The sequence below is a fragment of the Ranitomeya imitator genome, chromosome 6 (assembly GCF_032444005.1).
Source record: "Ranitomeya imitator isolate aRanImi1 chromosome 6, aRanImi1.pri, whole genome shotgun sequence".
NCBI classification, from domain to species: domain Eukaryota; kingdom Metazoa; phylum Chordata; class Amphibia; order Anura; family Dendrobatidae; genus Ranitomeya; species Ranitomeya imitator.
In genome coordinates this window covers 130372890-130387481 of record NC_091287.1, presented here as the reverse complement: position 1 = coordinate 130387481, position 14592 = coordinate 130372890, and the positions used below count along the sequence as shown (strand labels likewise).

Below are 14592 nucleotides of genomic sequence, written 5' to 3'. Positions count from 1 at the left end.
TATGGGCAGTGGCTGTTTTGCTCTGTTCATTATGTAAAGCCTGCCTCCTCTGACTCGGCCATGATGAAGAAGGGGGCTGGCTTGGCTAATGAACTGATGAAGGTCGTCTCTTTCTTGAAATTGCTAGACAACTTTAAAAAAAAAAAAAAAAAAAAGTGAAAAAAAAAAAGTGACCCCCCAGTCTTGTCAGTCCAACCAAAACTGACAAATATTGTGTGTATTTCATCGGTTTTATTCATACACACATAAAAAAATTAAACACTATACAAATGGTTTTCATAGCAGATTACATTAGGTCCATTCATACTCATTGTGCTGCCAATATAACTAGAGCTTAGTTCCATTGACATTGTTGCTCGTACAGCCAAGATGTACTGATTTAAAAAGATAGGAGTGGTAGCATGCAAACATCTGTTCTGTTTGGGTACAGGCTACCCTCAGTTCTTAAATTAAAGCGCACTGGTGTCCATATATTCATATTTACATGCTTGAAACGGTGTCAGTCCCGAGGCTGGCGTTAGGGCATCCTTTTTTGATTCCGGTGTGATTAAAAAGTGTTGGACCAGGTGGCAGCGTATCAGCTCCTATGAAGTTCCTGCGTCACCATTCTTTCCATCACACATCTGCAGAGTGTCACACAATGACATTTAACCAATCAGGCAATTTCTAAATACATGTATAAAATTTTCTTTTCATTCAAGCCAGATAACTGTAGGTGTCCTTTTCTCCATCCACGCGCTCTAGATACTCCTTCTCTATTAGGATGTCAATACATTTCTGGAGAAAAAGAAAAAAAAATTGTCAGAAGCTAGACTTGACAAATTAAAAAAAAAAATCTGTATATTTCGGAGAATCTTTGAAACCACAATCAGATGCACTGCAACATATCTGAGTCTCCACAAGGTGGCGCCGTCATGGTAGTGTGTACAGATGACAGTATATCACAGCATGGGGTCTAGGATCAGTCTAGTCAGTGAGCAGACAGCGCGGTTTACAATTATTGTCATGACAAGGGCAGAGTTTGGATGAATTCTAAGTTGAAGCCACAGGGCCTGGCTGGCCATCTAGCAAATGCCAGATAAGTCAGTGCGGCTATGGGCTGCGGTGGCCCACAACTCTTAAAGGGGTATTCCCATCTCTAAGATAATCATGTTAGAAAATACCTCCAATTAGACATGTGGTATAGTTCTGCTGATAAGCTGTGTCGCCAGAACCGCATCAAACAGAAGAAGGCAACCTATGACATAACTATTCATCATAGGGCGTGAAGGGGTTAACAGCCGTGGGTGGTGTGTTAAAGGCATATGATAGCTGATTAAATCAGTCATGTGCGGGGAACAATGCGGGCACGTGTTGCAGTTGGGCCTCGAACATGTTATTTGGGCACGAAGACAACGCTCGGATAACACACACGTGGTTCTAAGGGCGGACTGCACGGCGAGGGGCTGGATGTATCCACCTGTGGCAATGGTAGTGAATGACAAACCTGACTTCAATGATTAAGAGACGCATGCTTTTCTTCACAGTGTATGTAATGCATTCAACACATCAGATACCAATGTAAATATGCAAACAGCAGTAATAACATGGCCCCATGGAGTCCGGGTATCCAAGAGATCAGGTAAGCTACAGCAGGGGTGTCAAACTGCATTCCTCGAGGGCTGCAAACAGGTCATGTTTTCAGGATTTCCTTGCATTGCACAGGTGATAATTTAATCACCTGCAGAGAATGATTCCAGCACCTTGTGCAATGCTAAGGAAATCTTGAAAACACATATGGTTTGCGGCCCTCGAGGAATGCAGTTTGACACCCCTGAGCTACAGCACAACCACCATTTCTGCTTCCACATAATCACACTCATGGTTTCAATCCCCCAGTGTTTCTAGGGGAACCTGATCATTGCACCCAACTCACTTTGATAACAGGAACACGTGGTTTGAACCTTGAAGACAACTGGGTCAAAACTTCTCCAAGGAGCTGCTGGTGTTTGAGGACCTTCCTCATCTTCATAATTCTTACAATGGCAGCCTACATGAAACACAATGCAAGTGAGAAAAAATGAACAACCTTCCAAAATACCAGAGTTAAGCCAGTAAATTGGGGGGAACTATTGAAGCATGCCAAACAAAACAAAAAAAAAAAAAATGCTTTTAAAAATAAAAAAAAGTATAGAAAGTTTTAATCACCCCCATTTCGCCCCATTCAAAATAAAACAATTTAAAAAAAAAAAAAATCAAACCTACACATTTGATATCGCCACGTTCAGAATCACAAGATCAATAAAAAAAAAAAAGGATTAAAGGCGTAGCAAGAAAAAAAAAAAACTCAAACCGCCAGAATTGTGTTTTTTTGGTCACGGCGACATATGCCCTCACCCAACCCGAGATCACAAAAAAATGGATACGCTACGGGTATCGGAAAATGGCACAATTTTTGTATTTTTTTTAATAATGTTTGGAATTTTTTTTTCACCACTTAGATAAAAAAATAATTTAGACATGTTTGGTTTCTATGAACTCGTAATGACCTGGAGAATAATAATATCAGGTCAGTTTTAGCATTTAGTGAACCTAGCAAAACAGCCAAACAAAAAACAAGCGTGGAATTGCACTTTTTTCAATTTCACTGCACTTGGATTTTTTTTCCCATTTCGAGTACATGACATGGTAAAACCAATGATGTCGTTCAAAAGTACAACTCGTCCTGCAAAAACAAGCCCCCACATGGCCATATTGATGGAAAAATAAAAAAGTTATGGCCATGGGAAGAAGGGGAGCGAAAAACAAAAATGGAAATACCCCTGGTCCTTAACCCCTTTACTCCCAAGGGTGGTTTGCACGTTCATGACCGGGCCAATTTTTACAATTCTGTCCACTGTCCCTTTATGAGGTTATAACTCTGGAACGCTTCAACGCATCCCAGTGAATCTGACATTGTTTTCTCGTGACATATTGTACTTCATGACAATGGTAAAAATTATTTGATAGTACCTGCGTTTATTTGTGAAAAACGGAAATTTGGCGAAAATTTCGCAATTTTCCAACTTTGAATTTTTATGCCATTAAATCACAGAGATATGTCACACAAAATACTTAATAAGTAACATTTCCCACATGTCTACTTTACATCAGCACAATTTTGGAACCAAAATTTTTTTTTGTTAGGGAGTTATAAGGGTGAAAAGTTGACCAGCAATTTCTCATTTTTACAACACCATTTTTCTTAGGGACCACATCTCATTTGAAGTCATTTTGAGGGGTCTATATGATAGAAAATACCCAAGTGTGACACCATTCTAAAAACTACACCCCTCAAGGTGCTCAAAACCACAATCAAGAAGTTTATTAACCCTTCTGGTGCTTCACAGGAATTTTTTGAATGTTTAAATAAAAATGAACATTTAACTTTTTTTTCACAAAAAATTTAATTCAGCTTTAATTTGTTTTATTTTCCCAAGGGTAACAGGAGAAAATGGACCCCAAACATTGTTGTACAATTTGTCCTGAGTACGCCAATACCCCACATGTGGGGGTAAACCACTGTTTGGGCGCATGGCACAGCTCGGAAGCGAAGGAGCGCCATTTGACTTTTCAATGCAAAATTGACAGGAATTGAGATGGGACGCCGTGTTGCGTTTGGAGAGCCACTGATGTGCCTAAACATTGAAACCCCCCACAAGTGACACCATTTTGGAAAGTAGACCCCCTAAGGAACTTATCAAGAGGTGTGGTGAGCACTTTGACCCACCCAGTGCTTCACAGAAGTTTATAATGCAGAACCGTTAAAATAAAAAAAATCATTTTTTCACAAAAATTATCTTTTCACCCCCAATTTTTTATTTTTCCAAGGGTAAGAGAAGAAATTGGACCCCAAAAGTTGTTGTACAATTTGTCCTGAGTACGCTGATACCTGATATGTGGGGGTAAACCACTGTTTGGGCGGATGGGAGAGCTCGGAAGGGAAGGAGCGCCGTTTGACTTTTCAATGCAAAATTGACAGGAATTGAGATGAGACGCCATGTTGCGTTTGCAGAGCCCCTAATGTACCTAAATAGTAGAAACCCCTCACAAGTGACACCATTTTGGAAAGTAGACCCCCTAAGGAACTTATCTAGATGTGTGGTGAGCGCTTTGACCCAACAAGGGCTTCACAGAAGTTTATAATGGAGAGCCGTAAAAATAAAACAAAAATTTTTTTCCACAAAAATTATTTTTTAGCCCCCAGTTTTGTATTTTCCCGAGGGTAACAGGAGAAATTGGACCCCAAAATTTGTTGTCCAATTTGTCCTGAGTACGCTGATACCTCATATGTTGGGGGGAACCCCTGTTTGGGCACACGGGAGAGCTCGGAAGGGAAGAAGCACTGTTTTACTTTTTCAACGCAGAATTGGCTGGAATTGAGATCGGATGCCATGTCGCTTTTGGAGAGCCCCTGATGTGCCTAAACAGTGGAAACCCCCCAATTATAACTGAAACCCTAATCCAAACACACCCCTAACCCTAATTTCAACGGTAACCCTAACCACACCTCTAACCCTAATCCCAACCCTATTCCCAACTGTAAATGTAATCTAAACCCTAACTGTAACTTTAGCCCTAGCCCTAACCCTAGCCCTAACCCTAGCCCTAGCGGGAAAATGGAAATAAATACATTTTTTTAATTTTTCCCTAACTAAGGGGGTGATGAAGGGGGGTTTGATTTACTTTTATAGTGGGTTTTTTAGCGGATTTTTATGATTGGCAGCCGTCACACACTGAAAGACGCTTTTTATTGCAAAAAATATTTTTTGCGTTACCACATTTTGAGCGCTATAATTTTTCCATATTTTGGTCCACAGAGTCATGTGAGGTCTTATTTTTTGCGGGACGAGTTGACGTTTTTAATGAAAACATTTTCGGGCACGTGACATTTTTTGATCGCTTTTTATTCCGATTTTTGTGAGGAAGAATGACCAAAAACCAGCTATTCATGAATTTCTATTGGGGGAGGCGTTTATACCATTCCGCGTTTGGTAAAGTTGATAAAGCAGTTTTATTCTTCGGGTCAGTACGATTACAGCGACACCTCATTTATATCATTTTTTTATGTTTTGGCGCTTTTATACGATAAAAACTATTTTATAGAAAAAATAATTATTTTGGCATCGCTTTATTCTCAGGACTATAACTTTTTTATTTTTTTGCTGATGATGCTGTATGGCGGCTCGTTTTTTGCGGGACAAGATGACGCTTTCAGCGGTACCATGGTTATTTATATCTGTCCTTTTGATCGCGTGTTATTCCACTTTTTGTTCGGCGGTATGATGATAAAGCGTCGTTTTTTGCCTTTTTTTTTTCTTACGGTGTTTACTGAAGGGGTTAACTAGTGGGCCAGTTTTATAGGTCGGGCCGTTACGGACGCGGCGATACTAAATATATGTACTTTTGTTTTTTTTTATTTATTTAGATAAAGAAATGTATTTATGGTAATAATATTTTTTTTTTTTTTCATTATTTAGGAATATTTTTTTTAATTTTTTTTTTTTACACATTTGGAAAAATTTTTTTTACTTTTTTACTTTGTCCCAGGGGGGGGACATCACAGATCGATGATCTGACAGTTTGCACAGCACTCTGTCAGATCACCGATCTGATAGCAGTGCAGGCTGATTCACAGTGCCTGCTCTGAGCAGGCTCTGTGAAGCCACCTCCCTCCCTGCAGGACCCGGATCCGCGGCCATCTTGGATCCGGGCCTGGAGCAAGCAGGGAGGGAGGTAAGACCCTCGCAGCAATGCGATCACATCGCGTTGCTGCGGGGGGCTCAGGGAAGCCTGCAGGGAGCCCCCTCCCTGCGCGATGCTTCCCTGCACCGAAGGCACATCGCGATCATCTTTGATCGCGGTGTGCCCGGGGTTAATGTGCCGGGGGCGGTCCGTGACCGCTCCTGGCACATAGTGCCGGATGTCAGCTGCGATAGGCAGCTGACACCCGGCCGCGCTCCCCCCGTGAGCGCCGCCGATCGCGCTGGACGTACTATCCCGTCCGTGGTCATGGGGGCCCACCCCACCTCGACGGGATAGTACGTCCGATGTCAGAAAGGGGTTAAGGGGTTAAATGCCATGATTTGAGTTTATCCACAGACCTGAGGAAGTCATACACACTCTCGAAGATACAACACCAGGGGTAGACCTAAAATTGGTGCATGCCATGAAGCCACACAGATGGGCCACTTCCACCTGTAATGCAGCTCGTGCTCCAGGTAAAGGGGCGCATTATTGGACTGCACAGGACCCCTTCTGTCTGTGCGCCCCCGGCCAGGACATTACCTGGATAAGCAGCTTGCGATCTTCCTCAATGTTTTTGTGCGTTGTCTCCTGCTCCTGTTTCTGCTCTGTTTTCATGGGGACATTGATGTTCACTCTAAGCTTTTTACTGCAGAAAAAAAGAAAATAACTCAATCTAAAAAGAAATGAGAAGGAACTGGCATTCTACAAACTCATCTACAAAAAATGCAACAAAGGAAATATCGGAGAACCGGATTGCCATCCCCTATAGTAAAGGGTTGCGTTCTCAAACAGTCCGACATGCACGGGAGGCGACAGACTAGTGTTCGGACATTTCAGGGAGGAAATACAGAGGTGCAGGATCGGGCATTGTCCGGACCGTCAATGTAAGACTAGGGTCACACTAATACACTGACGCACGCGGAGGAGGTCGTCGGGGTTTCTATTGGAATCACCAAAACCAGGATTCCAACAGGGAGCTTGATGGCCTCCTTGTGTGGACACTGTCCGGCCTCTGTCCTGGCAGCATTTCCCTTATTAGACAGGTACAAATACGAGGTCTCCCCAATGTTGTGCTCAGCACACTGCACATATTAGAGAACCTAGCGCCCTTGGCAGACACAGGTCGTATGCATCAGACGCCAATAGGCACGTGGAAGAACTAATTATAATAATAAATATATTCTTTTTAAATAAAGTATGTTTTTGGGAACGGAAAAAAAGAAGTGCTGAGCAGCGTGTGACAGTGGTACCCTATGTGAACATACTTTTTATAGCCCAGGTACAGCTTTATTAATATGTCCGGCCGCAGCTCCACTTCATCCACATTTGCGTTTTCATCTTCTAATACCTACAGTTTTGAGAACATGTGATCACATTTTGTATCAGAAAGGCAAAAATTCACTAAACATACTGAACTGTATACAAAACCCAATACTTGTCACACAGATTCAAAGATGGGGCTGGTACATTGGGCACAAGGCCGCAGTGAGGGCAGGAGGCGGCCGCCATCTGTGTGGAACATGGGCCCTTTCTAGAATTGATAGAACTTGTTCCCGGTGGTTTATTCTGCTCACTACATTAAGGGCAGACATTATTCCTCCTCAGCTTGCATGGAAAACAAGCTTAAAAGGCAGAATAATAAGATCTATCACAGACTTCTACACCAGCTTCAGGTAACAATACAGGGAATTTCTCCATTTACATATTTGCTACATTTTTTATGTTAAAACTTTGATGTCGACTCACCAATAACTTGGACTTTAATAATATTTGTAGAACCTGCACCAAAATGTCCTGTAAAAGTGACATAAGCGTTATGTAGGGACAGGAGACAAATTATGACTAGACATCAGACATGACTCCCCATGGGAGTTCAGGATCTCCCTGCAGTCTGAACCTTACATATCATCATCCCATCTGAGCGGTTACAGGGCCAGGGACAAAAAAAAGCGCTCGGGCGGGTGTCAAACTACAACTCCCAGCATTCCCTGAAGGCTACAGCTGTCGGGTGGCTGTCCTGACATGTTGGACGCTTCCCCACACCCCAAGTGCCATAGATTGCAGATTCCAGGGGGACCGTGCCGGGAGTAATCATGTTACCACATTTCTATGCTCAGTAGTGCAGCCTCAGACTTTTTATTGGCTGTGTGCCAACAACTTAAAGGGGTTGTGCAGCCTCATAAAATAAAGAGTCTGCGGTCACTATCTGAGTGCGGAGCTGTGAGTAGCAGGCACACTGACAATTCCCCTGTATTCCCTGTTCGAGTGGAGGGGATCATGTGCGGACTACACGGTCACCACACAGCAGTCTGCACCAGGAAACGCCTGGAAATAGCAGTGTGTATTAGCCGCATTCGTCTACATCACAGGCCTCTGTGTGGGGGCCTCCTCATATGACCAACAAGCACAGCAGAACTCCCTCTGCACGGGACCCCAAGAAGGAAACCTGCTTGTTCTCCATGTGCTGGATGCCAGCATTAGGATAAATCTAGGATCAGCTCCAATGGTAAGCACTGTAATGTTCCAGATAAATAAGTGTGGCTCCTAATTACATAGACAAAAAATAAAAATCAGTACAATGGGCGGGTGTTCACGATGAGTGTGTACAGCCGGAGACTGCATAAGGTCTTCCATGTAAGGGAATGTGCCCATGATCAGGAATCGCTGCGGGTCTACGTATTTATGCCGCAGCGGCCAGATGTTACAGCATAGTGGATGGGATTCCCTGACCTCCACGATGCGTGTATGTGAGCCTGCGAATCACCAGCGGAGACTGACATGTGGCGCAGGTTTACAAGCTGCACCATATCAATTTCTCTGGCGGAGAAGCTAGTCTCTGCTATAGAAACACGTGGATTTATCTGCAGAATTAGAATGCTGATACTTCCCGATTGTGGGAACGCACCCTCACGGTTAGTAGAGTACACCTGCACTTCCTAGACCATAAAAATAAGTGCCTAAAATGGATGACTATTGTACCATTTTGATCTGTGTGCTGTCTGTTAGCTGCTGAACTGTGTAGGCATCTTCTGTATTATACTGGAGAAGGATCGCCATCTGGAACGTTGAGGCCTGAAATCCAAACAGAAGCAAATGGAAAACTTCACAAATCAGAACAGATACTGAATCACAAAGGGAATCTGACAGCAGGTTTTTACTACCTAATATGAAAACAGCAAGAGATGGGGGCTGAAACACAGGTTTTAATGATGTCTCACTTACTAAGCTGTGTGCTTGTTTACTTACAATAAAGGTATTATACCCAGGAAATGATCACTGCCAGGACTGGTGGTATGTGAGGAGTTGTCAACCACATCCTCTCCTTTGACAAGCAGGTCTCTGCCAATAGACAATGTACACAGAGAGCTGTGGTGTGGGAGGGGGCAGCTTTCTGAGCTACATCTTGAGAACTGTGCCACAACTACTGCACTCAGTAATCTAAATGATACATCCGAGGAGGTGGAGTTAGAGCCTATTATGGTGGAGATTAAAAAGTAGAAACCTGCTGACAGATTCCGTTTAAAGCCTTGTGGACACATTGAATAGTGACAGCGTTTTCTCCAGTCCAGTTTTGGTGTATAACGCAGTATCTCACAGTGTCAGCAAAATGAATGAATAAGCGTTCTACAATCTCATGTAAAGGCGTTGCTTTATCTCCTTGCATATTTTAACCATCAATGCATTGTTCAAATCTGTAGCATGTCATGTCAGCGGTTTTCATCCAAATGAATGCATAAAAAACACAAAACAAAACACATTGAACGCCGTGTTTTTCCTGCCAAGAGACATGTCCTTAGAGCAGAAAGTTTTGCTACAAATATTCAACATCTGCAGATACACTAAGAAAAAACCCAAACATTTAGTTGCAAGGCTGAAAGCAAAACCACCATGTGTTATTAGCGGATAGTGGGTTGTGTACCAGAGATTTCACCTTCACATTGAAAAGTTTCTGCAAACTTAAGAGCATGATTTATATACAGTTAAGTCCATATATATTTGGACAGAGACAAGATTTTTCTAATTTTGGTTATAGACATTACCACAATGAATTTTAAACAAAACAATTCAGATGCAGTTGAAGTTCAGACTTTCAGCTTTCATTTGAGGGTATCCACATTAAAATTGGATGAAGGGTTTAGGAGTTTCAGCTCCTTAACATGTGACACCCTGTTTTTAAAGGGACCAAAAGTAATTGAACAGATTAAATAATTTTAAATAAAATGTTCATTTCTAGTACTACGTTGAAAACCCTTTGTTGGCAATGACTGCCTGAAGTCTTGAACTCATGGACATCACCAGACGCTGTGTTTCCTCCTTTTTGATGCTCTGCGTAGGCCTTCACTGCGCTGGTTTTCAGTTGCTGTTTGTTTGTGGGCCTTTCTGTCTGAAGTTTAGTCTTTAATAAGTGAAATGCTGCTCAACTGGGTTGAGATCAGGTGACTGACTTGGCCATTCAAGAATATTCCACTTCTTTGATTTAATAAACTCCTGGGTTGCTTTGGATTTATGTTTTGGGTCATTGTCCATCTGTAGTATGAAAAGACGACCAATCAGTTTGGCTGCATTTGGCTGGATCTGAGCACACAGTATGGCTCTGAATACCTCAGAATTCATTCGGCTGCTTCTGTCCTGTGTCACATCATCAATAAACACTAGTGGCCCAGTGCCACTGGCAGCCATGCATGCCCAAGCCATCACACTGCCTCCACCGTGTTTTACTGATGATGTGGTATGCTTTGGATCATGAGCTGTACCACGCCTTCGCCATACTTTTCTCTTTCCATCATTCTGGTAGAGGTTGATATTGGTTTCATCTGTCCAAAGAATGTTCTTCCGGAACTGTGCTGGCTTTTTTAGATGTTTTTTAGCAAAGTCCAGTCTAGCCTTTTTATTCTTGATGCTTATGAGTGGCTTGCACCGTGCAGTGAACCCTCTGTATTTACTTTCATGCAGTCTTCTCTTTATGGTAGATTTGGATATTGATACGCCGACCTCCTGGAGAGTGTTGTTCACTTGGTTGGCTGTTGTGAAGGGGTTTCTCTTCACCATGGAGATTATTCTGCGATCATCCACCACTGTTGTCTTCCGTGGGCGCCCAGGACTTTTTGCATTGATGAGTTCACCAGTGCTTTCTTTCTTTCTCAGGATGTACCAAACTGATTTTGCCACTCCTAATGTTGTAGCAATTTCTCGGATGGGTTTTTTCTGTTTTCGCAGCTTAAGGATGGCTTGTTTCACCTGCATGGAGAGTTCCTTTGACCGCATGTTTACTTCACAGCAAAACCTTCCAAATGCAGCACCACACCTCAAATAAACTCCAGGCATTTTATCTGCTTAATTGAGAATGACATAACGAAGGGATTGCCCACACCTGTCCATGAAATAGCCTTGGAGTCAATTGTCCAATTACTTTTGGTCTCTTTAAAAACAGGGTGGCACATGTTAAAGGGACACTGTCACCTGGATTTGGAGGGAACAATCTTCAGCCATGGAGGCGAGGTTTTTGGGTTTTTGATTCACCCTTTCCTTACCCGCTGGCTGCATGCTGGCTGCAATATTGGATTGAAGTTCATTCTCTGTCCTCCATAGTACACGCTTGTGCAAGGCAAGATTTCCTTGCGCAGGCGTGTACTATGGAGGACAGAGAATGAACTTCAATCCAATATTGCAGCCAGCATGCAGCCAGCATGCAGCCAGCGGGTAAGGAAAGGGTGAATCAAAAACCCCAAAACCCTGCCTCCATGGCTGAAGATTGTTCCCTCCAAATCCAGGTGACAGTGTCCCTTTAAGGAGCTGAAACTCCTAAATCCTTCATCCAATTTTAATGTGGATACCCTCAAATGAAAGCTGAAAGTCTGAACTTCAACTGCATCTGAATTGTTTTGTTCAAAATTCATTGTGGTAATGTCTATAAACAAAATTAGAAAAATCTTGTCTCTGTCCAAATATGTATGGACTTAACTGTATGAAGCTCAAATTTTGCACTACATCTTGGGCTATGTTCACACGTGGGGTTTTATGTGTTTTTCCTGCAGGCAAAACCTGCTCTCTTGGCAGTAACAAGTTTGCTTCAAAAAAACAGGTTTTGCTTAGTTTTTGTTGCATTTTTTTTCCTGTGTTTTTCATTGTACATTTGTCTCTTGTTCATGCTGAAAGTTTTGTGCACAAAAAAAAAATAAATCTGATTTTACTTCAAGTTTTGGAAGAAAAAAAAAAAAAACAGCAAAATCAGATACCGGTGTTTTTTGCAGCGTTTGCGCACTACTCATTGCTTTCGATGATTGAAAAAAAAAACTTTGCATTTGGCAAAAACCAAGGTACTGCACAAAATACTGACAAAAAGCAACTTGTGTGCATGAGATTTCTGAGTTCTCATTAGAGACTTTGCTGGTGCTGTGAAATGCAGCTGAAAATTTGCATTAAAAACACACAAAAAACCCCGCAACATGTGAACACAGCCTTAGATGGTCTTTCAAGACACCATTGCCATACATTGCACTACGTGGCGGTAGATCTGCCTTGTGATATTTGCACGGCCAATCAGCGGCCTCCTCTGTGCGCTCACCTGTAACGTATAGCGATTTTTAAAACAGTTGGTAACCAGCTCCCCTTTGGATAACTGATATAACCACGTCAGTTTCCTCCCACTGTGCCGACTGGCGTAAAAAGCTGTAAACCTCTGATAACTTCTCTCCAGCTGTCAGAAAACAATGAACAATTCATTGCAAGAAAAATTATTAACAAGTCGCAAAGGAATATATAAAAACCTCAGGGAGACGCGTTACAATGTAAGCTTTAGCTGCAGGTATTCTCACCCACCCATAGCTATGGCTCCCATTACGGGAGACAAAATAATGCAGCAACCCCTAAATATATTAACCTAATTTAACCCCAAAATCACAGGCCAATCCTCCTCCCCCCCCCCCCTTCTCTTTTTCATTTTTACCTCCCCTTCTTCCAAAAGCCATCTTATTTTTCTGACAATATGGCTTTTTTTTTTTTTTTTTTTGCATGACTGATCATACTGACAGGCAGCGGGGTCATCAGCAGACCCCCAGATGCCATGACAACCCATCGGCGTCAGTGGCACCGATAGGAGCGTGGAATGACGCACCCCCTGTCACAGCGTGTTAAATGCTGCTGTCAGAGACTGACAGCGAGATGTAACAGACTAACAGCCAAGGGCAAAGGTTAATGTAATGGCTCCGTCCAGAATATCGTCACACGGAGAAATGGCAAACAGTTTGACAAGCCATAAAATATTCAGCAAGGCTTTTAGCTTACATTGAAACAAAGCACCTTTTAAATTATGCAGCGATATGAATATTCTGTGCCAATTTTGTCCTCATAAAACAATGTTAAAAGATTTGTAATAGATTTTAAGTTAAAACAAACATTAAAATTTGAGTTTGAACAATGTCGCCAATCATTTTACCAGTCATACGACATAGTGGATTGTACAGAGAAGTACCGTACCTCAGAAGGTAAAGCAAACGTGCAGAACTGCTGAAAAGGCCACGATCCAGAGCTGAGAACCTGTATGCTGAAGTCCACTGTGGGGAAAAAACAAAACGGTTACACCCCGGTCATTCCCTGGATGATAAATCAACATGCAAAGGAGGACAACGATGAGAATTTGAGGGAAATAGAGGATGTTGCACTGTGGAGAAGAAGGTGGCAGGAAAAAAAAAAAAAAAATTATATATTATATATATATATATATATATATATATATATATATATATATATATATATATATATATATATATATATATATATATATATATATATATATATATATATATATATATATACACACATGTAGAGAAGCTGATTTTTTTTTTTATAAAACTGTGCAGGGGTCTCTTAATTTTTGCCAGAGCTGTATGTATGTACATGAATGAATGCATACATATACACAGCACTGGCAAAAATTAAGAGACCCATGCACAGTTTTATATAAAAAAAAAAAAAAAAAAAAACAGCTTCTCTACATGTCTGACAGCCATTCCAGTGTCAGTTGAATTCCAACCAGAGTACACCTCATTCTACTTAAAGGGACACTGTCACCTGAATTTGGAGGGAACAATCTTCAGCCATAGGGGCGGGGTTTTTGGGTGTTTGATTCACCCTTTCCTTACCCGCTGGCTGCAATATTTGATTGAAGTTCATTCTCTGTCCTCCATAGTACACGCCTGCACAGTGCAATCTTGCCTCGCGCAGGCGTGTACTATGGAGGACAGAGAATGAGCTTCAATCCAATATTGCAGCCAGCGGGTAAGGAAAGGGTGAATCAAACACCCAAAAACCCCGCCTCCATGGCTGAATGTTGTTCCCTCCAAATTCAGGTGACAGTGTCCCTTTAATGTGCTTCTGATTAGGTGATCACCTGAACCAAATCTTATTTAACGAAGGAAAGTATAAAAAAAACTCTGCTGGGGTGTTCACAATCCTCTTGCAATAGAACAAGCGGAATGGCAAAACAAGTGCTAGTAATATCCCAAAAGTAATAGGAATGAAAAAATAAACTTTTAACCATGCCAAAGGAGATGAAAAGAAATGTCTTGAGTGAAGAAAAGGGCTCAATTCTGGCTTTACTAGCAGAGGGATTCAGTGAGCATCATGTTGCCTCCATCCTTAAAATTTCTAAGACGGCAATCTATTACAACAAGGACAAGCAGCAGACATTGGGGACAACAAAGCTAAAGATCGGCAGAGGGTGAAAAAGATTCTCCACTGCCCGGGATGACTATCATCTTATTCAAATGTCACTCAGCAACCGCAGGATGACATCAAGTGACCTACAAAAGGAATGGAAAATCGCAG

The 14592-nt window shown here is 42.0% G+C and overlaps 1 protein-coding gene across 3 annotated transcripts in view; it reads right to left on the bottom strand.

Moving 5' to 3' along the window:
- Positions 1-211: 211 nt before the first annotated feature.
- The window catches only part of LOC138642143 (cullin-1), a 101286-nt gene continuing 86905 nt past the window's right edge, over positions 212-14592 (bottom strand). For all 3 annotated transcript variants that reach the window (XM_069730094.1, XM_069730095.1, XM_069730093.1), the window contains 8 exons: positions 13243-13319; positions 12332-12463; positions 8746-8838; positions 7513-7560; positions 7032-7114; positions 6307-6412; positions 1916-2029; positions 212-777 (listed from right to left, as the gene is read on the bottom strand). In XM_069730094.1, coding sequence (XP_069586195.1) covers positions 697-777; positions 1916-2029; positions 6307-6412; positions 7032-7114; positions 7513-7560; positions 8746-8838; positions 12332-12463; positions 13243-13319 — 734 coding nt within the window. In that variant the 3' untranslated portion in view covers positions 212-696. The remainder of the gene's footprint in view (positions 778-1915; positions 2030-6306; positions 6413-7031; positions 7115-7512; positions 7561-8745; positions 8839-12331; positions 12464-13242; positions 13320-14592) is intronic.